Here is a 24,163-nt window from a genome sequence, read left to right as displayed (position 1 = left end):
TTGTGACCCCATGGACTGTAGCCTGCCTTGCGATGGGATTTCATAGACAAGAATACTGGACTGGGTTGCCATTTTCTTCTCCAGGGATCAAACCTGGGCCTCCAGCGTTGCAAGCAGATTTTTTTACCAGGAAGGTGGGCTTCCAAGGTAAAGTTGGGCAAACAAGGCTAAAATACAAGCCACTTTACTGAAGAAATGAGAGGTGGACTTCCTGTGGTGCTGTGACTGAATGCGTTTCTTTCTGCCCTGAATGAACCCCACCCATAGCCTGCCCTCCTCCAGGCCCCTTCACACAGGCCACACACTGACCCAGATTTTCAGGGAAGGAGGATTACAAATACAGAAAAATACAGAAAATGTGGAGAAGGGCACTAACGTTCCTTACACCATGAAGTTCATGATCATAGTAGCTATCATAGGTTGAGCATTTACTGTGTGCCAGCTACTATTCTACGTAATTTACAGGTATCAATGATTTAATCCTCAAAGCAACCTCATGAGGTATTAACATCCCCATTATACAGATGAAGAAACTGAGGCTCAGAACAATTCATTCACTTGCAAGTGATTGCCCAGCCAGTAAAGTGCTAAATCAGGGATTTCATTTCCAGATCACTTGATGAATGGCAGATACTCAAGTCTGTTATCTCCCTATGAAAAAAAAATGACATTTGAAAATAAATTCCACATACTTGTTTTCAGTGCGAGAAAGGAAGGACCTACCTGCCTTTCGACTTTCACAAACTTCCCCATCATGCTTTGGTCTTCAGTTTCTGATGTGGATGGTCTGGCTACATAGGGTTCATTCCTAGGAAAGAGCCCATAATGCTGTAAGATCGTGATACCTATTTTTGCTCCGCAAGGTCACTTCAGCTAGGTTGGCTGTGGTCCCTGGAACTATCCTGCTCATGCTCAGGCTTACAGAGTCTGGAAGAACCCATGGGACTCTGCAGCCTATGGGCATTGGGAAAGGCTAGCGTTTCCTGCCTTTACCAGGGATGTCTCATGCTTACCATGTTGATTGTAGGAAATGTGAAGCTGACTATTATGCTGTTCTCAGGAAGCTTTGTGTCAAGGTTAATACACCACTTAACTGTGCCCAGAGTGCTTGATTGTTTTAAATTATTTTCCTTGGCCTTTCCGTCTCAGACACTGGTTGAGGATGGAGCATGGTTGTCTCATCTCGGGAGTCAATATTTCATCTGTTCCGTTTAGCTAAGACTGGAAAACAGATGCAAAATCTGGAAAATGGTGCCAAAGATGATATTCGTAGGGAACAGGACTGAGACATGAGCTGCATTTGCTCCTTGGCCAACCACAGTTCACATCTGCCTAAATTCCAGTTAGTTTCAATATTGTCCCATGTAGAAGAGAACTTTCAGGGAGTCTAGCTACCGCTTGAAACCATTCATGCCTGGCACTTTCTAGGCAGTTGTTTTTTCTCTAGGCTACTTACTCCTTCTAGGTCCCTGGCCAGGTTTGGGTTAAGCAGTGTTTCTTTTTTTTTTTTCAATCTTTGGCTGTGTTGTAAGGCATGTGGGATCTTAGTTAGGATCGAACCTGCCCCCTCTGCATTTGAAGTATGTTGAGTGTTAACCACTGGACCACCAGGGAAGTCCTGGAGCAGTCTTGAATTAAATCAGATCAAAAACCAGCAGCCTGTGTGCTGAATCCAGCTCTCCAGTGCCTTCCTTGACTTGTTCAGGGTTTTAAACATTGGAGCCATTCAAAAGTGGAGAATTGCACATCAGATCTGAATATTCAGCTTTTCTTGAGAAACTAGTCTATCTGGAAACAGAGGATCTCCTTTCTTAAAATTAGCAAGAGCAGAACTGAGGTTCTTCAGGGCCCTGTGGTTCACTCCTTGCTAGTCTAGCCCCAGAACTGAAGCCAAGATTAGATGCTCTGTATCACCCTCCTTACAGTCTTCCTTCCTTAATGATAGAGAGCCTTATTATTATACACTGCATGATATTTCTTATGCCTACCTCCCTTCACTCATTTATGTTATTGATACTTGCCTTGAAGATACTGGGGAATAAAGAAGTGTAAATGCAGGCAGCGGGCTTTCTAAAGGATCCTTGCTCATCACCTATAAAAGGACAATTTTCAGACAGTTTTTCAGGGAGAGCAGAGCTGCTCTGGGGCCCGACAGTGGACTTCCTTCTCAGTCTCTGGGGCTGATGAGAAAAAAAAGGCCAAAACAGCTGGCCAGGAGGAATGCCTTGGGATCTGCTAACATGAAGTATTCTTTAGGTTCCAAAAAAAAAAAACCCCTCACAAGTCTCCTTTTATTTTCTAACTAGGAAACCATCAGTTGCATTTTCAGTAGCCATACAAAGGAGTGTGGCTGCAAGGCTTTCATACAGAAACTTCTCAAACGGCCACAGGCTGGAATAGGCTGCAGGCTTTTTCTCTTCATCTTATTTGGGGGAATGGCAACCTCACCTCCATGGTAAAGGAGCCCAGCTGAGACTTGGGCATGGGGATTTGGGCATGGGGATGCGGTGCGGGCTTTGACAGCCTGTCAGTCAATGGCCCCGGGCCCCACCTGGGAGACTGCTGGGATGGGTAGGTGAAGGCGGCTCCTTTCTGAGACTTCTTATGTTTTGGAGTAGATGGAGGTCCAGGGGTGAAAATCATATCTATTCTGAAAGAGAGCACACAAATGGGGGATTAAATGACGGAGAGTTTGTGTGAAGAGAGAGGAGAGCAATGTATTCTTTTCTGTTGTCAGCTGCGAGTTTGGAATATAAAAGAGAAGAGCGTAAAGGGAGAGAAAGGGGGAGAGGAGGAGGTGAGGAGGAGAAAGAGAAAGAGAGAAAGACAGAGGAAAGGAGAAGGAATTTCTAATCTTAACGCACCATCATTTTGGTTTTTTTTTTTTTGGCCCAGTGGTATGGAGAGCATCTCTCCATCCCAGAGGAGAGGCAACCGAACCACTGAGACAGGATGGCAGCTGTGTCCTGTTCCTTCTTACAGGAAATGTCAAGTGTGCTGCAGCAGGTCTGGTCTCCCAGATCTTTCATTCCCCCCAAAACCTCTAGTTAGGGAGGTCTTCCTGCTAAACCCTAGGCTCTGTTTTCAGCTGTGCTCTCTTTTCCCTGCAGCTTGGCAGGCTCCTCCAGCTACTAGAGGGATGAATTCGATAGTAGCTCCTATAGCCCCCCCCATCAATGTCACCCTGAGCACAACAGAAGACAAATGCCATCCCCCCACCCAGCGCTGATCTGCAGGACTAGGGTGGGGGCAGGGCATGGAAACAGCCCGGGAGGCTTATCACAGGCCCAGGACCGGGCAGCCAGAAGGAGCCATGCTTCTCTCTGTCCTTCCGCAAACCCAGCTGCTCCTCCAGTGACTCCGTGCACGCGTGCATGCCAAGTCGCTTCAGTCATGTCCGACTGTTTGCAGCCCTATGGACTGTAGCCGGCCTGGCTCCCTTGTCCATGAGATTCTCCAGGCAAGAACACTGGAGTGGGTTGCCATGCCCCCCTCCAGGATATACGCACATACAAGTATATAAATATGTACAAGTATGTATATATTTCTGAGTGTGCTATTAGTAATCATATTATGCATATATATCCACTACAGATCACATAACTTTTTATCTTACTACATAGATTGTAAAAATATCATTTGATGGTGGCGTAACTTTTAAATGAGACCAGGTACCATTCTTTTCTTAATCATTATTTATATAATGGAGGCAGTGTGGTGTGTTACAGAGGACAGTTTTGTACCCAGATGGATCTGGTTTCATTTTCAGCTCTGCCACCTACTAGCTGGGAAGTTTGGGGCAAGATCATTGTCCTGTAAACCTTGGCCTTCTCATTGGTATATGGCAGCTCTAATGTAAAACTGTAGGGGGTTACAAGGGATTGGAGACACATATGTGAAGTGCCCAGGTGATCAGCAAAAACAGTGGTAATTATTAGCTAGGAATCAATGCTGTTTACAAATGTTTGTTAGGTAGTTAGAATAGGAAAAGGAATCCAGAATGGCGGTGGCTAAAAGACCTGGAAGGGAAAAGCCGGCGAAAATAGAACAAAGGAAGGTCTGAGGACCGGAATGAGAACCTCAGGTAAAACAAACAGCACTCCTGGCTGGCCCAATTTACATAGGACAGGCCCAGGGAGAGAGAAACATATAAAAAGAGGAGCCAAAGCTAGCTCGATCTCTCTCCCTCCCGCGCGCTGGGGCACTCTTCTCTTTGTGTCTTTCGATCAACGTGCCCTCACGCCTTGAAGATGGATTTTCCTGCTATCTTCTAAATAAAATAGAGCCATAACATTGAGCTGTAACACTGATCTGTCTAAGAGCTATAACATGGTCCGTTTGAGACCTGAGAGCTATAACATGGTCTGTCCAAGACCCGAGAGCTGTGGCACGCCAAGGGGGCTTTAATGTCCGTCACTCCAAATGTTTGTTGTGACGAGACAAAAACCAAGGAGCATACACTCGCCTGACATGTTCACTGTTACAACGAACACTTGATGAACTTTTAATTGAGTAAAAATTTATATTTGGAACTAGCCAACTGGACTCATTTTAGATAATCCGAATATTGTTGGCAGATACAAAGGATCAGACATGATTTTTTAAGACATGATCAGACATGATTAAGACACATGTTTTTTCTCTCCCTGAGGCCTGATCAGACTATTAATCTTGGCCATGTCAATTTCATAGAAATTCTCCCCAGTTCATTTGGTCTCACATTGGTTGGCCTTGATGTCTCTGTTTGATGAATATATTTGTTCTTAACATTTCTCCCCTCATTGCGGATTAGTAGATGCCTTTCACCCTCAGCTCTGAGGCCTCCCTGGCCGATTCCTCAGCAGCCAGGAGGGCACCATCCTTCCAGATGTGCCTCTCACCTTGTCTGAAGGTACTTGATTCGGGAAAGCATGTCGAGATGTCCAGCAGAATATTGTTCAATCACATCCTTCACATCATAAGGCCTCAAAGTCTCCTTGAATTTTTTTTTATAGAGACGGAATTGTAGAATTCTGGCAGGCAAAGTAGAGACATTTGTGCATCAGGAGTGGAGAATGAAGTAACTTGTGATACAAGATGAACAAACTCTGGGGTGGGGTGGGGGGTGGTGGGAATAAAAGAACCAAAAAGACACGACTTGCTAAGAAGCCCCAGCTCCTGGTCCTGGTTCCACCTCTTGGAACCACACTGAGTTAGGCTGGCTGTTGTCTCTTCTTCATGCCTATCTCTCTTCACTCATATGAATAATAAGAAATTCATACTGATAGTAAAAGCGAACATTTATTACACATTGGGCTTGCCTGGTGGCTCAGATGATAAAGAATCTGCCTGTAATACATGCGACCTGGATTTGATTCTTGGGTCCAGGAGATCCCCTGGAGAAAGGAAGGGCACCCCACTCCAGTATTCTTGCCTAGAGAATCCCATGGACGGAGGAGCCTGGTGGGCTACAGTCCACAGAGTCGCAAAGAGTCTGACACGACTGAGCAACTAACACTTTCACTTTTCACTACACGCCAGACACGGGCTGAGTTTATTTTTAACAATTTGCTAATAAATCTATTCACAGATGATGGAACTGTGGCCAAGGGAGCTTCAGCCTCTTCCCAGGGCCATATTGCTGATAATGTCAGAGTTTTCCTGAAACCAGGGTTGTATGGGGACAAGGCTCACAGTCGTAACAGCTGCGTCACACTGCTTCCTATTTGAGGACAGCTGACATATCTCTTCCTCAATAGCCTCCTTAATCCTTTGGCTTATGAGCTCTGGAAGAGAAAAGCTAGCTTTGGTTCCTCAAATTTTTTCAGGCTTTTAATAAAGTGGGGCACCCAGAACTTGGAATCCTCACCTCCATCTTCCTGGGAATCAATAAAGTCGCCTTAGGTGATTAATCTTCTTGAAACCTCCTTCACGAGGTCAACTCTTGCTGAACACAGTGTCAATTTAAAACACCGAATCACAACCCAGTGATAAGAAACACAGCTACCCAGGTCCTCCCATCTCATACTTGTATAGGCTCTTTTTAATGGTGCATTCAAGATTCATTTTGTTTGTCACAGTCCATGACTTCAGACTCTATAAACACAATTTTGGTCTATCAGTTGTACCATTAGAGCTCTCCTTTCCAATTCTGTGTCACTTTCTAAGCTTGCCCATTACACAGTTCTATCTAAGGTGGGTGTCAGGAACTATGGCTTGCAGCCAAATCTGGTCCACTGCCTGTGTTTGAAAATAGAGTTGTGTTGGAACACAGCCTCAGTCGTTCATTTATATACTGTCTATGGCTGCCTTTGCACTTCAGGATCAAAGTTAAATATGACAGAGACCTATGGATCATAAAGGCTGACATATTTACTACATATCTGACTCTTCACAAAAAAATGTCTGCCAACCTCTGAACTAAGGCATCAATGACAGTGCTCCAAAGGATGGGGCAGAAGCCAGACCAGGAAGCATCTCAGCAGAGACCTCCTTCGAGCCTGACACAGATTCATTCATTGGTTTTCTTTGAATAAGATCACTCAACTAGTTGAGAATCCAGGAAGTTGTGTTTTCTATCCAGCCATATTTCTGGCACATGGTACAGAGTGATGTCATGAAGAACCATGTCAACAGCTTTGCTCAGGGCCACATATTATAAACTCGCGTGCTTCCTGCTCTATTGGACTTAAAATCTGAAAATGCCGTGACTAGTTCTTAGAGACCCTGACTCAGTTTCTAGAATTCACTACCATCATGGTGGAGTGCTTATAAACTCACATTCTGGAGTTATCTTGAAGTAGTAGCATATTTTCTTAATTTTCTTACGGCATTTCAAGCAAAATAGAAATAGCCAGGGTGAATTATAAGTCTCATCTGAAACAGACCAAAAAAATCCTATAATTGATTACCATGTTGAAAATGCTAATTAAAAAGAACTAAATGAATGAAGACAGATGGGAGAAAAGCTATTTTGAGTCAGAAGCCTATAAAAGAAGAAAACTTCATGTCAACACACCCTCCCTCACCAACAGCGCTTAAAATAAATTAACACAACACTGTAAAGCAACCACGTGTGTGTTAAGTTTTCAGACGTGTCTGACTCTTTGTGACCCCATGGACTGCAGCCCACCAGACTCCTCTGTCCGTGGGACTCTCCAGACAAGATTACTGGAGTGGGTTGTCATGCCCTCCTCCAGGGGATCTTCCCCACCCAGGGATCGAACCCCTGTCTCCTGCGGCTCCTGCACTGGCAGGCAGGTTCTTTACTGCTGAGACACTAAGGAAGCCCAAAGTAACCATACTCCCATAAAAATGTTTAAAAAATAAAATAAGTAGCAGCAAGGAGAGACAGGAGGATGACCAGTGTCTCCAGCCTACCAATGATCTGCTAATACAGTCATCATTTTTCTTTAGGAAGCACCCCCCACTTAGAGTATTGACATACTCTCTGAACTTGACTCAGGGGTTACTTGAGGAATTTCCTGCCCACCTTCCCAAAGCCCAAGACCACTTTACAAAGCCATGACCTGGAGGAGCTGAGCTGGGACCTGGGAGACCTAAAGTGGGAGAAGGCGCTTACCTGACGGCTCGGATGGCGGCCTTCAGGGTGGGGATCATGTCTTCGATGAGGAACTCATTTCCATAGCCCCTGTCTTCCGCTGTGGGGTCCCCTGTCCCAGCATCTGAAAGGGAGACACCCATATCAATGGCAGGCCACCATTTCATCAGAGCCCTTCAAACTCAGCCTCCTAAGTCTCCATTTCCATTTCAAAAACCCCGATGTGTTCTCCAGGGGTGACATCATTCAGACTTTCTCAGCATCTCCCTCCCATGATCCAGCAGTCTGCTAAGTGCCTGCGAGTTGGACGGTTGCTTGGGGGTAAAGGCGGGGATGTGTGTTCCAGGGTTCCCAAGTGGCCCCTTTGGAGGCAGCCAAGGGCATGCACGTAGGTATTTGTCACACACCTGAGTTCAGACTCTGGCTCTGTCAGACTTTATCCTTGTGACTGTGGGCTGGGAGGTCACTTTCTGAGCCCTGTTCATCCTCCCTTTTTGTAAGTGAACAGGGCACCCGCTCTGACTGCCCCACAAGACACTTTTCCCATATCTCTCCCCACCCCCTTGGGATATGGAGGTCCCCAGCTGTCCAGACCACTCTGCCCCTGGCTCCCTCCATCCTTCAAGGTGACCTTCTTGATAATGTGGTCATCATGGAGCCACCATTAGGAACCATGCGGTGTGTCTCAAGGCTCCCTGGAGGGGTTGGCAGGCACACGTGGTGACCCCGGCCCAAGAGAAGAGCTAACACGGACCCTCTGCGCCCAGAGTGAGGGCGGGAACCTATCACAGGGGCCGAGATAAAACAAGCCAGAAGCTGGTTCAGGGCAGCGGGAATGGGCTGTTATGTAGACTGCAGGGTTCTTCGCGGGGGTTGGGGGAGGAGACGTGGAGGAGACAGGGTGAGGAAGAGGAAGGGGTTACCTTCAGAGCTCTGCCAGAAAGCGTATGCTTTCATGCGGAAGGCGGTGCGGAAGCGCTCTTTATTGTTTGAGCCAACAGGCTTTGGTTCTTTAGAAGGACTTTCTTCTATGGCATCTACATTCAGAGGGGTAAATAGCTTTCCTTTAGTATTGCTACCACGAGGATTAGAAAGGCGAACCCGATCCAAGAGACCCAGCTTTTGGCTACAAAATAAGCAAAAGTGAACAATTTTCCTCCTTGAGTGCAGGCTTTCGTAATCTCCCGTCCCTCTTCATCAAGACGTATACATCCTCCGCGCGGGAATAGGACCTGCGCCTCCGGTGCTCAATCTGATTGAGCTGCTTAGAAAGGGACACGGCTTGCTTCAGATGATAGCTCGGCAGCTGACTAGCTAGTACATCTCGGGCGTGTTTCTCTGACTTTCAGTTTCCTCATATGCTGAAGTGTAGCTTCAATGCGATCCAGGATATAAAATGCCAGCTCCTGGTAGCAGGCAGCAAGGCTTTGGCCCTCCTCCACTCCCACCTCCTCTGCGTCAGTAACTTCCTCAGTATCACTCCGTGGTGCCCAGATGGTGACCCACAGAGGCAAAGCCTTATCAACTGTTCCTTAAGCAGAGCTGAATGACATAAATTACAAAAAGCAGGTACCCTAAACTGGTGTCTACAGACACCTCCCCCCCACCATGGACAGAGCTTTTTTTTGGGGGGGGGGGGAGTCCATGAGCTTGGATGGGAAAAGCACTGCATTTTAAATTTAATAATTAGATTTTCATTCACAAATCTCAAACTGAAATTTAGCAAGTCTTTCAATTATGAATGAATGAACCCCAGTAATACCCTCAATGCCCCAGCCGTATCCTGTGACTTTCTATAACAGAAATCACAGATCATCTTATATCCTATTACCTTCATGTATTGCTATGCTCATCACTGCTTCAAAATTTCAGAATTATTCTACCTGCCACTATATCACATCATTAGATTCGTCACAAAGAAGCACACGGATTGACTGCATCTCAAAAGTTTAAATATTTTGATAATTATATTTCAACATAATCAGCTTCTTTTGTAACTGTCTGCATTTTAGTTGTGGATGCAAAGTTGTTATTCTGAGAAAGGGTCAGGGAACTTTAGCATACTGCTGTCTTCTAGGCACAAGAAAAAAGCTAATAAATCCAACAGGAAGTTGCCCTGGTGCAAGAACCATCTCAGTGTCCTTGGGCAAATCTGTGACCTTCTCAAACCTCAATTACTTCATCTTTAAAATAGGGATAAGCATGTCCCACTTGACTGGTTGCTATGGGATGCTATTTGTCAAGGATTTGGCATAGAGCCCAGCACACAGGTGCTCTGTAAATAGCAATTTCTCTGTTTCTTAACCTCTGCCTCTCACCCGAGTGGACACAGGAATGATGTCCTTTTGTGCGGCACAGGTCAGAAAGTGCCTAGTATGTGTCACACATCAATACACTCAGCTCAGCCACTTTCTCATCACCCGCACGGGGCTTGCCACCCAGCAAGTGTGCCTGTACTTGTGGGAGAAGTGAGTGAACAAATGAATATGAATGTGGGTTGTCAAATCAGCTTTTCAGCAGCCTGAGACACCGAGTATTTCTAATGTCGATGTCTGGTCATGCCAGTCACGCGCCTCATACCAGAAGCTGCTGCTGTCTTTGCAGTTTGACATAGTGAGGCGGTCCTGGTCCTGGGACTGCAGAGGTGGGAACATCTTGCTGAGTGGGTGCCCTATGCTCTCTGAACACCTGGTCCTCAGCGGTTAAGTGAGCCTAACCACACCTTGCTTAGGAGAGATCCGGGGACCACTGCATGTGATACTGTCCATGATGCTTCTTCCCTGCAGCCTGGCACAGAGAAGGCACTAAGAAATATTTGATTCGTGAAAGAGTGAATGAATATATGGGTGAGTCATTGTTACTCCTGACTCCTTCTGACTGTTCTTCGTCCCCCAACGCTGTTACATTAATGACCCACCCATCAGGATAAATTCAGATGGCTCCATCTTTCCTGAGCTGGTCCAGATTTTTCAGAGTGGCTTTCCTGACTGGCACTAGGTGAATGACTAATGGAGAAGAAATCAGCATCCAGAGGCTAAAAACACAGGACAAGGTAGGAAATCACTGAAGACACCCAGAAGGCTTTCCCAGACATGAACTCAGAAGAAGAGGGAGGTTAGGATGGTCATTGCTCAGGCCCCTGCTTCCTGGCCCCTGCCTACCTGTCTTTGCTATACCAAGCAGATCCATCATTCCATCCACACCAAACCCCTTGCCCATCCCCAAGTCCCCTCCTACACGCCTTTTTGCACTCAGCCGTGCCCTTTCTTCCCTTCTCAGCCGACCTCATTCCCATCTGCCCTTTAAAACTGCCCAAGTGTCCCTTCTTGGAAACTACTCCCCATATGCTTCCAAGACAGGCTGTGTTTGTCTCTGGGTTTAATACAGTGTCACAGCTCTACGCGCCCATGCCCGCCTGCCCCACTGGCTTGTGCAGTCCTAGAAAAGCAAGGATTCTGCCTACTTATCCCTGAACCCACCCTACACCCCTGCTCAGTACATCCTGATGTCCAGGTCTTTGGGGCAAAACTGACTTGGAGGGGGGGGAACGTCTTGAAAAAACAGGTGACCTAGGACACAGAACTCATGTGTCTGGGTTGAAGCTTCCTCATGTGTACGAGAATGGGAATCAACCCTCATTACACACGGTTGCCTAAGGGTTAAATGAGGGAACACACATAAGTGCTTAGCCGACTGTCTGGGAGGCAGTAGCAAGACGCTTTCAATAAATGCTGGCTGTCATCATTATCTTGGTAAATAATCCTCTTCCCACAGAAGCAGCAGAGGGCTAATAACATGTGTGAAAAGGATGGATAATATTTCCTAAGCCACAAAAAAAAAAATTGTTCTTTCTTTTTTAAATGAACTGAGGTGAGTTCTCAGGATTATATATATATATATATATATATAATTTTACGGTACTTCTTAATGGTAGTCTGAAACACTCACCACCATCACTGAGTTTGACCGCAGTAGGAGATAAGTATCAATATATGAGGAGTTTAATTCCAGAAAAACTAAGCGAGACACAAGTAATGGCCATCACTCTGTCCTGATTTGAAATCTCAGCGTAGGTGCTGACTATTAGATAATGAAAGAGATTGCTTGATTCTGTCTCTGCGAGGACTGAGAATTCACTTATCTGGCATTTAAATGCTTCACGTCTATCTCTAATAGTCTGAGTTGCTTTGGCCATGTTCACTTAATACCCCATTGGTCACAGAGGTCAGTTTATGAGATGAATTCCAACAGCATTAGGAATCCAGATGCGTTGGGCACAGGTCAGAAATCTCGGCTCTGAGTTACTCACAGCCATAACACCTAAGAGGCTTATGGAATTCTTCCTCCAGCAAAGTGGGTGATCAGCTTACTTCTTAATTGTGTTGCCTGAAACCCAAGACCCTAAAGGATAATCAAATGCAAGGCCAAGTTCATCCCTGAAACTCAAAACCCATCTCAGCCCTTCTCTGTATGGATTTCTAGTGCATATTTCAGGCCTTGTATTTGAAGGCTTGCAGATCTTGTAAGAAAAGCTCTCCATGAAGCTGACATCAGATTTCCTTGGAAAGCTAAGGTCTGTGATTTGCTAAGGGCAGACAAACAATTTCCAAACATGAGTTGGGAAAACTGGAAATACAGACTAGAGACAGGAAAAATAACATCAAGGTTTTTCTTTCCTGGCAAGATTATGCAGTCCTTGCCCTGGACTCTTGATCCAGGAACTCTTTGTTAAGTTGCTAAGTCGTGTCTGACTGTTTTCAACCCCATGGACTGCAGCACACCAGGCTTCCCTGTCTTTCACCATCTCCCAGAGCTTGCTCAAACTCATGTCCATTGAGTTTGATGATGCCATCCAGCCATCTTGTTCTCTGTCATCCTCTTCTGCTCCTGCCTTCAATCTTTCCCAGTATCAGGGTCTTTCCCAGCATCCAGGCTCTTCACATTATTTGGCCAAACTATTGGAGCTTCAGCTTCAGCATCAGTTCTTCCAGTAAGTATTCAGGGTTGATTTCCTTTAGGATTGACCGGTTTGATCTCCTTTCTGTCCAAGGGACTTTCAAGAGTCTTCTCCAGCAGCACAATTTAAAAGCATCAATTCCTCAGTGCCCAGCACTCTTTATGGTCCAACTCATACAACCCCGCACATGACTACTGGAGAAACGATAGCTTTGACTACATGGAATTTAAGTTGTGTTAAACTCTGTACAGTCCCCTATTTCATGCTTCCCAGCCTCAGCACAAGCTGTGACCTGTGCCTAGGAAAACCTTCATCCTATCTTTTATCCAAATAACTGAATTTGTTTGAAACTTGGTCCAAGCAGCAGTCCCCAGGCACACTTCCACTTTTGGGTCAATGAGATAACCATTCATTGTGCATTTTTTTTGAGGCTTTTCTCAACCACGGCACTTGGCCATCGTAATGAAATCTTCACCTAAAGAGAGACTCTCTCACTATAGCAGTGGTTCTCAACCAGCGGTGATTTTGCCCCTAGGGGACACTTGGTGAAGTCTGGAATCACATTTGATTGACATAACTTGGGGGGCGGGGTGCTCCTGGCTTCTAGTGGGTTAAGGCCAGGGATGTTGCTAAACTTCCTATAATGCACCCAGGGCAGCCCCCACAACAAAGGCTTATCCCACCCAAAAGGCAACAGAGCTGCCATTAAGACATGAAAAGGGGAAGCTGTTTGTTCAGAAACGGCCCTTTGTCTAGTTATCCAGCACCGAACACAGTGCCTGGCACATACTCAGCCCTTACAGCATCGTTATGATGTTGAGTGAAGGAAGGAAGAAATAACAACACTTGAGCTTCTGATTAACAAGGTGCATCCAACCTCAGCTGAGAAAGGAACTGCCGTATAGTGGAAAGAGTGCTGCCTCTGGAGGAAGCACTGAGTTCAAATAGCTGCTCTGTGGTTAATATTTCAACTTGGGTGAGACATTAGCTCTGACTCAGTTTTATCTTCACCTGAAAAAACAGAGCTAATGTCACTTATTTACTCAACAAAATATGTTCTGAACCTTGAAAATGCTAGACTCTTGGTAACTTGCTGAGGGTACAGTGGTGACCAAAGCAGGTATGGTTTTCAGCCTCCAGTTAGCTTACAATAAGGTCAAGAAGTCAAGTGACAGGCAAACAGATACATATATTGCTAGAAATCTGACAAGAATCAATGAAAAAAAAAATGCTACCTGCTCTATCAGTTAACAAAGGATGCTGCAGCCATCAAACCATCACATTATAGCCACCCTAGATGGTGAGCCCTGAGGGAACTTAGGATAGAAACAGGATGCCTGCATCAGGATCAGGGGACAGTTCTGGTAGTCCAGTGGTTGGGACTCTGCCCTTCTACTGCAAGGGCCATGGGTTTGATCCCTGGTCAGAAAACTAAGATCTTGCAAGTCACAGGGTGCCCAAAGAAAAAAGATTCTAAAATAGAAAGAGAAAATAGGAATTTCTGTCATTCTAAGTCTACCTGGAGACACCAAAAAAGTTGTAAGAGGGAAGAAGTATATCAACTTTTCATTAAAAGTATACATGTGCATTTCATAGCAGCATTATTCACAATAGCCAGAGGGTGGGAACCACCCAAATGTCCATGGATGGATAAACGGGTCGATAAAATGCAGTATAGACATTTAGTAGAGCCTTAAAGGAAGGAAACCCTGACACCAGCTACAGCATGGATGAACCTTGAGGACATTATGCCACAAGGGAAGTAAGCCCATCACAGAGGGACAAACACTATATGACTTCACTCCCATGAGGATTCTACAGTAGAATACTTTCTACTTTCCGGATACTTCCAGAAAGTATAAGAGAATGGTGATTGTCAGGGGCTGGAGGGAGGGGAAAATGAGGAGCTGGTGTTTAACAGCCACAAAGGCTCAGTTTTATAAGACTGAGAAGTCCCGAGACTGGTTGCACAACAACATGAGTATATCAGACGCTCCTTAAACGTACATTTAAAAATGTACGTTAAGATAGTAAATTTTATGTTATGTGTATGTCACCACAATAAAAAAAATTTTTTTTTCCCAAAGGGAAACACAGTGGCCTCTCCATGGAGAATGGACTAGAGGGGAGTAAGGAAAAAATGAAATACCAATAAAGAAGTCACTGATGTTTTCCCGGCAAGAGATGCTGGTGGGTCTGGACCAGGGTGACTGAAGTGAGGAGCAAGAGGAGACCAGAACTTGGACATTTATTTTGGAGAAGAACCACGCTCGTCTTCCTCGATGGGTTCTATGTGGCCACGAGGGAAAGAGAAAGTTTCTGGCTGTATACAGAATGGGTGGGTAGGGATGCCGTTTATTTTTATGGGGATGCCATTTACTTTCAGTTGAGAAAAATAGGACAAGACAGGTTTGGAGAAGAAATCAGAAGCTGAGTTTGGCAGTCCCTTTCCTTGATAAACACACACAGACACACACACTTCATACAAGACTGTGGCATGAAGTGGATTTTAGTAAATGGTGAGGATTTGCCTCACAGCTCCAATAACCTAAATTGAGTATCACCATTAAAGTACTTTTGGAAGTTGGAATATAAATAAATTTTGGTTTGTGTTTGCTGAAGATACACTGGAAAGATACCCAGAAATGAAAAAGAAATTATTTATGGGGAGTGGGACAGTGGAATGGGGTATAGAGAGACAGAAGCTGTACTAAGACATTTCATGGTTTGCCTCTATATTATTATTTATTAAACTGTTTATTTCATTTTATTTTGGTCGTGCTGCATGGCATGTGCGGTATTAGTTCCCCAACTAAGGATGGAACCTAGGTCCCATGCATTGGAAGTGAAAGTGAAAGTCGCTCAGTCGTGTCTGACTCTTTGAGACCCGGTGGACTACACAGTCCATGGAATTCTCCAGGCCAGAATACTGGAGTGGGTAGCCTTTCCCTTCTCCAGGGGATCTTCCTAACTCAGGGATTAAACCCAGGTCTCCCACATTGCAGGCGGATTCTTCACCAGCTGAGCCACAAGGGAAGCCCAAGAATACTGGAGTGGGTAACCTATCTCTTCTCTAGAGGATCTTCTCAACCCAGGAATCAAACTGGGGTTTCCTGCATTGCAGGTGGATTCTTTACCAACTGAGCTACATGGGAAGCCATTGGAAGCATGGAGACTTAATCACTGGACTGCCAGGGAAGTCCCTACTTCTATGATACTTTGACTTATGAACCATGTACATGTTTTTTAAAGAAAACTAAAATTTAAAAATTAAAATTAAAAAGTCATTTAGACTCTCTCCATCAGGAAAAATTCTCAGCTGTTATACCATCCGGCCAGGTTCTGAATCCTCCTCTCTTTTCCCATTTCTCATTCTTATATGCTCCCTTCAGAGTTGGGTCCTTTTCTGCTCCAATCTATATTCTTCTCATTTTCAATTCAATTCAAATCTCTTTTGTCCCTACTTTCAAGCTCAGCTATGGGTCCACTTTTGTACATTAAAACTCATAAAAGTGTTCATATGAACAAAAAACAAACAGAATCCTAGAAGTGGTACTTTTAAATGCAAATCCTGCCCCTCTCACCAAGGGTACAAAAATAAGATGAGGTCGTAGGGATGTGCTGTCAGGGAAGCTGTGATACCACAGAGAACCTGAAGATAGACAACCCAATAGGTGAGGTTAAATATCAAAGGCAAGCAGTACTTTGTAAACAGCTTTGCTTGGGACCAACTTGACTACATTCTCTAGCTTCCTCATGCCATCTTTGTTGGGCATGTGTGTCCTCAATAAACTAACAAAAATTAAAAAAACAAAAGAACAGAAGTTGAGTTTGGGACATGTCACTTTCAGGAAAATGGAGAGGCACCCTGTCAAGTAAATAATTGGGACCTTGTCTTTCTTGTTTATAGCTATATTCCCTACAAGGGTTTCTGGTACACAGGAGGTCTTAATAAATATTCATTGAATAAGCAGATGGATGGGTGAACAGATGGATGGATGATGGATGGGTGGATGGATGGTTGATGGATGATAGATGATGGATAGATGCATGATGGATTATGAATGATAGATGGGTGGATGGACAGATGGACAGATGATGAATGGATGGATGATGGACAGATGAGTGATGGATAAACCAAGAGTACACTGTCATTGCAGGCAAGAGAAAAGTCTTTTGAAGAAGTGGTCAATCTGTTTTGTTCTGTTTGTTGTGAGCTCAAGGAACACAGACTTGTAACCTGCACAGAGCAAGTCAATCCCACCCACAAGGGCTTAAAGCCTTTATTTTGTCCCTTATTTTTTCATTATTTCTTCCTTCCATCATTAGACATGGGAGAATGGTGCCCTATGCAAGGGCAGTGGCCCCCTTTTAGAAGGTGCCTCTGGCTCTATGGTCTATCCTGAGAAAGGCAGAGGAGGCAAGTGTCAATTCTATAAACAACTGTTACCACTCAGGTGCCAAATCTTTGCGCCTTTGGTGCCTTGTTTCCTCTTGGAATGGGATAAAGACTGAATGAAAGTTGCTCTCTCACCTATGCTCTTTTTTCATAAAAGTGAGAAGCCTTAATTGGGAATTAGATGACAATGAAAGTGGAGTGGCCTGGAACTTGACGGGCCTTCTACAAATGGCATTATGATTTCAGATTTTCAATCATAGGAGAAGCATGCCCAGCAATGTGGCAAAAAGCATCTATCTAAGCCCCAACTAAACCAAAGTGCCTAGTCCAGGGCGCAGCAATATTCTGCATGTATGTTCCAGTCTGGCTGAATTCTATTCATGTCTGCATGGGAAAGGCAGTAACGGTAGATTGAATAATTCACTTGTAGTGAATAATTCACCTGCATGATCTGAAACCCTGTTGGTCACAAGAAGGGAGGGAGCAGGGAGCCCTGTTGAAGAGTCCTAAGGTTGTGTAACTCTTGGTTGCTCATGAGTTTTGGAACTTGCAGTGAGCCTGTCCTCTTGAAAAAGTATCTAGAAGAGGATCGCTGAGATATCTCCCTGCTCTGCCTCTGAGACACAAAACGGCTGCAGGTTCTCTAGCAAACGCACCCTGACTCTGTCAGCCATCCAGGCTTCTCCTCTACACCCCCAAACCCACTACAGTCCAGACTGGTTCCAGGCAAGAAATACTCCTTCCATTTGAAAACCTGCATGAAGGAGGCAGAGAGTCCGAGCTGTGTCTGTGTCTGTGAGTGAGCTGGTGCTGTCTGTAATCATTTCTTTCAGGTGGGATTATGTGTGTGATGAGGCATCGTGGGCCCCATTCAAGAACACTTGACCCAGACTCCCAACGGTCACTGTCCTCAAGTGGCTTCCATACAAGATGGTCCAGGGTCCTATCACCACTTCTGTCCAAATTCTTTTAGCTCTAGAGGGACCATTGTTGAGCTGGTGTCCAGGGGATGGACTGAGAGGCCTTACAAGTAGCTTGCCACAATAATAGCTTCAATACGTATTTTTAAAATATACTATGTATATTTACATTTATAATTATTTCTGTTTTATAAATACAGAATAGCTGTATCCCATACACCTTTCCATAGCTTCAGGTTCTGCATTCACAGATTCAACCAAGTATGGCTCAAGAACATTTGGGGAAAAATTCCAGAAAGTTTCAAAGTGCAAAAGTTGAATTTGCCACACTTGGGCAACTCTTTACATAGCATTTACAACTATTGATAGAGCGCTTGCACTAACTAATCAAAAGATGATTTAAAGACACAGGAGGATGCATAAAAATGTTAGCCGCTCAGTCGTGTCCAACTCTTCGCAACCCCATGGACTGTAGCCCGCCAAGCTCCTCTGTCCATGGGATTCTCCAGGCAAGAATACTGGAGTGGGTTGCATGTAAAGGTTACATGCAAATACTGTGGCATCTGATACAAGGGACTTGGGCATCCACGGATTTTGGTATCCACAGAGGGGTCCTGGAATAAATCCCTTGCAGATACCAAGGGATGATGTGTATACAAACAGTTCAGCTGTTTCCAAGAAGTGGTCTTTCTTTACAACTTCGAGCAGAATCCAGCGCTTCCCTGATATTGTGACATGTTTTCGAGAAGGAGCCAGAACGAAGACAGCTGAGCTCCCTCTGTCTCCGCAGCGGCCTGTGGTGAGGGCGGTTTACTGGGGACTGAGAATTACAGTCTTGATTCACTTTTTGAGGGCCTCCCTGGGGACCCAGATGGTAAAGAATCTGCCTGCAATGGAGGAGACTCAGGTTTGATTCCTGGGTCAGGAAGATCCCCTGGAGAAGGGAATGGCTACCCACTCCATTCCTGAAGAATTCCAGGACAGGGGAGCCTGGGGGGCTACAATTCATGGGGTCACAACGAGTCGGACACAACTGAAGACTAACACTTTCACACTTTTTGAGGGAACATCTGTGAGCCCAAGAAGCAAATGAAGCAAAATATAGTGGAAATAATATGGTCTGAATATTCAGACTTGAGTTCAAATTTTGGTCTTACTACTCAGTAGCTGTGTGACTCAGGAGATGAGTAACTCAGCCTCTCTGAGACCCAACCTCCTCAACCCATAAATGAAAGCATGAGAGTCGATTTTTCGTTGGGGACGTGAGGACCATGTGAGACCACACATGCAGGATTCCAGGCACAAAGTCCTGCCCAGACGAGAAACACCCAAAAGGTGGCTGCCACTATGATCAAATTAAGTTGTTCTTGAGCAAATTAACATGAAATTGGCAGAGGAAACTGGCATCCAGCAACCACAGTGAGCCCCAAACTCTATCTCATGACCAGCACGACTGCCCAGGGGCCCAGGTCATACACAGCTGGACCCTCTGTCCCGACACAGTGGTGGGAAGAAGAGGATTCATGATCACAAACGTACCTGGCTGCTGGATCCAGCTGTTCTTTCCTACAAGGAGAAAAAAACAAAGCATAAATTACATGCAACTGCTTCTCCTCTTCCTAATATCTTTTCTCAAGCTTCGTTTGCTGAAGATGCAGGAGCAAGGCAAAATGGTACATGTAGAGGGGGGACCCATGAATGAGTGGGGCTTCCCCAGGCAGACTCTAGACCCCTCCTGCAACCTAACATGCCTGGTTCTGAACTCCAAGATCCCTCTCAGCCATTCATTTGTTTATTCCAGGGGTCCCCAACCTCAGGACCACAGACTGGTACCTCCTGTCAGATAAGCAGTGGCATTAGATTAAAAATAAAGTGTGCAATAAGTGTAATGTGCTTAAATCATCCTGAAACCACCCCCACCCCACCACCCAGTCTGGGGAAAAATCGTCTTCCACGAAACCTGTCCCTGGTGCCCAAAAGGATGGGGACCGCTGATTTATTCATCCAAAAAATGGTTCCTGAGCACCTACTCTGTCCCACACCTTGTACTGGGTTTAGGTGACCTGTTAAGTGGTGGGGACAGACCAGAGAACCAGGAATTAAATGAGATAGCACATATAAAGGGCTTCCCAGGTGGTGCTAGTGGTAAAGAACCTGCCTGCCAATGAAGGAGATGTAAGAGACATGGGCTCGATCCCTGTGTAGGGAAGACCCCCTGGAGGAGGGCATGGCAACCCACTCCAGTATTCTTGCCTGGAGAATCCCATGGACGGAGGAGCCTGGCGGGCTACGGTCCAAGGGGTCTCAAAGAGTTGGACACGACTGAAGCGACTTAGCATGTGCATGCATGCACACAGCACTTATGAAAACAGATCTAATGTTATTCAGCCCTAGAGAAATATTACTGCATATTGTCCTTCTTCTACATTTCTAAGAACTCCAATAATCTTGACCCTGCTCATAAAAAGAACAAGTTCTGCTTACACAGTAAATTAACTGAGTAAATTAACTGAGTCTTTTTGGTCAGGTAACTTCTGTTTCTTGGGCCTTAGTCTCATCTCCATAAATCTAATGATTCCAGAGCTGCAATGACAGACACTAATCACAGATGGTCATTGAAATTAAAATGAAAGAAAATAAAAAATTCTGTTTCTCAGTTGCACTGGCAATTAGATACTCAACAGCCACCTGTGACAAGTGGTTACCATGTAGGGTAGTGCAGCTACAGACAATTCTGCTATTGATATCACTTTCAGGGAACTGATCAGTGTGCATGAATTTTTTTTTGTTATTGTTGATGGTAAACAACATCCGATTTTTAACATCTGCCCACTTCTCTGCTTGTGCATTCGAATGCGTAACTTACTATCTGCCACCCACACGCCCCAGAGTCTTCCTGTAGCTTCTCAGCCTCCTACCACCTACTTCCACTAGGTCTACACAGTCTCCATGCTAAGTTGCTTCAGTCGTGTCTGACTCTTTGCGACCCTATGGACTGTAGCCCTCCAGGCTCCTCTGTCCATGGGATTCTCCAGGCAAGAATACTGGAGTGGGCTGCCATGCCCTCCTCCAGGGGATCTTCCTGACCCAGAGACTGAACTTGCGTCTCTTACGTCTCCTGCATTGGCAGGTGGGTTCTTTACCCCTAGCGCCACCAGGGAAGCCTCAGTCTCCATAGACCAGCAAATCAGAAGACCTGGGTTTGGTCTCTCCTGTGCCCAGCATCATGTGTGGCCTTGAGCAAGTTCCTGAGCTGGAGGCCTGTTTCTTCTTATCTAAAATTGGGGTTGGACTTGAAAGTCTTTAAGGTTCTTTGAAATTAAAAAGTAATGAGTATACAATTCTAAGTAATCATAAAAACAAAACAAAAAAGGCAATACCATCACTTATCACTGGTAGCCCAAAACATACAAATATATACATACACATTTCAATATATACACGTGTGTATACATATACACATATTCTTGCAAAATAACAAAGAACTACACTTGCTGGAAATGGATATGGCACTACTTTGAGAAATGGGCTACATAACTGCATCCTTCAAGATCTCTTGGAGGATTACAAAATCATGCAGCCACCATGGAAAACAGTCTGACAGCTTCTCCAAAAGTTAATACAGAGTTACGTATTCCACTCCTAGGTATATATCCAAGAGAACTGAAATGAGTATCCACAAACAGGTACCTGAATGTTCGTGGGCGTATAACAGCCCAAAAGTAGAAACAACACAAGTGTGTATTAGCTGATGAATGGATAAATAAAATGGGGTCAATATTGTGATATATTATTCTGCCATAAAAGCAATAAAGTTCTGATACACAAGACAACATAGACGAAACTTGAAAATATTGTGCTAGGTAAAAGAAATCATAACATTTTATTTATTTATTGTATTTATTTATTTGGCTGTGGCATGTGGGCTCTAGTTCCCTGACCAGGGATTGAACTCAGGCCCCCTGCATTAGGAGCACAGTCTAGCCACTGGACCATCAGAGAAGTCCCAAGATTTTATTTTATATATGAAATATCCAGAATAGGCAGAAAATATTGTGCTAGGTAAAAGAAATCATAACATTTTATTTATTTATTGTATTTATTTATTTGGCTGTGGCATGTGGGCTCTAGTTCCCTGACCAGGGATTGAACTCAGGCCCCCTGCATTAGGAGCACAGTCTAGCCACTGGACCATCAGAGAAGTCCCAAGATTTTATTTTATATATGAAATATCCAGAATAGGCAGAATAGAGTGATAAAATAAATGTGTGGTTGCAGGGGTTGCGGGAAAAGAGGGAACCAGGGGTAAGTGTTAAAGGGCACTGGGTTTCTTTGAGGGATAATGAAAATGTCCAGGAATTAGACAGTGGTGATCAATACCCAACTTTGTGAATATGTTGAAACCCACCAAACTGTTACTTTAAATGGGTATCTTTTATGGTATGTGAAATCCTTTTGTAGTATATGAAGTATATTTCAATAAAGTCTTTTAAAAAATAAATCAAATAAAAAGCCTTTAGGAAGCAGGTGAAGACATACCAGTGTAATCAGCTACTTTTTATTTTGCTGTGAAATCTATGGAATGGGTTGGAATATGGGGAACATCCTTTTCTCAAGGGACTGCCTTGTTCCAGAATGGTTGCCAAGGGAATTCTCTAGTGGCTTTAAACTTTCGTCCTTGAAAAAAAGAAAGAAATGTTCCCTCCTAGTCTAAAAGCCATTCCCATATCACAGCAGCTGTCTGAAGCACAATGTATTCTTCCAAGCCTCTGACAGCTAGGACAATGCCTTATTTATAATAAATCAACCCAAAAGAATGGGCCTATTGCCAAGACCTTGGGATGCAAAACAAACAGAAATCATCTTGATTCAGCGTTCAGTGTGGTTGCACAAACTCTGGTTTTGGACTTCAAGGTCAATCTGTTCTCTTCAGGAGAGGCAACCAGTCCATTCTAAGACTCTTGCTCTCTCCTAAGGGATTTTGATACTACCCCAAACTCAAAATGATTATAGCTACAATAGGAATCTGCCTGCAATGCCAGAGACCCAGATTCTATCCCTGGGTCAGGAAGATCCCCTGGAGAAGGGAATGGCTACCCACTCCAGTATTCTTGCCTGGACAATTCCCTGGACAGAGGAGCCAGGTGGGCTACAGTCCATGGGGTCGCAAAGAGCCGGACACGACTGAGCAATTCACACACACACAGAATAGAATTCTAGAATCAGAAGGAATCATAGAAAGTGTCTTCAGGGTGCGTGCGTGCATGCTAACTCTCTTCAGTTGTGTCCGACTCTTTGCAGCCCTGTGAACTATAGCCTGCCAGGCTCCTCTGTCCATAGGATTCTTCCAGCAAGAATACTGGAGCGGGTTGCCATGCCCTTCTCTAAGGGACCTTCCCGGCCCAGGGATCGAATCTGTCTCTTTTATGTCCCCTGTATTGGCAGGCCAGGTTCTCTACCACTAGCGCCACCTGGGAAGCTCATCTTCGGGGTAAGTAAATCTAATTTCGAGTAAGAAGATGCAGTCAGTAAACCTAACTCTACCATTCCATTATGGAAGTCTTGTTTCCCCTCATCTCCTTAGCTCTTCCACAAGTCCTCACTCCCTGAATTTCTGTGCCTCTGCTCATTCCCTTTCAGGTCCTCCCTCCATTCTCCCTTCTAGCTGTTGTTACCTTCCCATAAGCCCTCATTTCCTCTTCCCTGGAATCCTGGAATCATTTGGTAGCTGATCTCCTGATCCTGGGCCTGTCCAGTCCGTCCTCCACACCCCTTCCCATCTTTTCCCTGAAACACACATCTGATCATGTCATTCTCTGCCTTCAGTGGCTTCTCTTCCCTTTCGGGATCAAGGTGAGAGTCCTTCATGAGTCATGTGTGACCTTCATGGCCTGGCCCAACCTTAGCATATACAAGGAGCTCAAAAACACTGATGGACTGAATGCCTGGACTAGAAGGTGCTATGTGCCACTAGACCCTCCTGGGACAGCACCACAGCTCCTGAGCTGGGAGAGGGAAGCACGGCCCTGAGGTTTTGGGGCCCTGTGGGTCATGGTCAGGTTTTGGATCCTGTTCTCTTTGTCATTGGAAAGGAAATGGCAACCCACTCCAGTACTCTTGCCTGGAAAATTCCATGGACGGAGGAGCCTGGGCTACAGTCCATGGGGTCGCAAAGAGTCGGACACGACTGAGCGACTTCACTTCACTTCACTTCTCTTTGTCATGGTTACCCATTGGAAGGCTTTATGCAGGGGAAATGAGTCAGTAGACCTCCATGTCCTCAGTGTCCTTAAATCTTCACCACAATCAGGCGATGGAGGTGGAGGGCATATTGAGGCCGAGTTCAG

The 24,163-nt window shown here is 45.0% G+C and overlaps 1 protein-coding gene across 2 annotated transcripts in view; it reads right to left on the bottom strand.

Moving 5' to 3' along the window:
• The window catches only part of KCNQ3 (potassium voltage-gated channel subfamily Q member 3), a 300,304-nt gene that overhangs the window by 10,165 nt on the left and 265,976 nt on the right, over window positions 1-24,163 (bottom strand). For both annotated transcript variants that reach the window (XM_070476996.1, XM_020879812.2), the window contains 6 exons: window positions 19,356-19,382; window positions 8,464-8,666; window positions 7,562-7,664; window positions 4,881-5,012; window positions 2,552-2,650; window positions 724-808 (listed from right to left, as the gene is read on the bottom strand). In XM_070476996.1, coding sequence (XP_070333097.1) covers window positions 724-808; window positions 2,552-2,650; window positions 4,881-5,012; window positions 7,562-7,664; window positions 8,464-8,666; window positions 19,356-19,382 — 649 coding nt within the window. The remainder of the gene's footprint in view (window positions 1-723; window positions 809-2,551; window positions 2,651-4,880; window positions 5,013-7,561; window positions 7,665-8,463; window positions 8,667-19,355; window positions 19,383-24,163) is intronic.

Source organism: Odocoileus virginianus, chromosome 15, assembly GCF_023699985.2.
Source record: "Odocoileus virginianus isolate 20LAN1187 ecotype Illinois chromosome 15, Ovbor_1.2, whole genome shotgun sequence".
Classification (NCBI taxonomy): Eukaryota; Metazoa; Chordata; class Mammalia; order Artiodactyla; family Cervidae; genus Odocoileus; species Odocoileus virginianus.
This window is presented reverse-complemented; position numbering and strand designations above follow the sequence as displayed.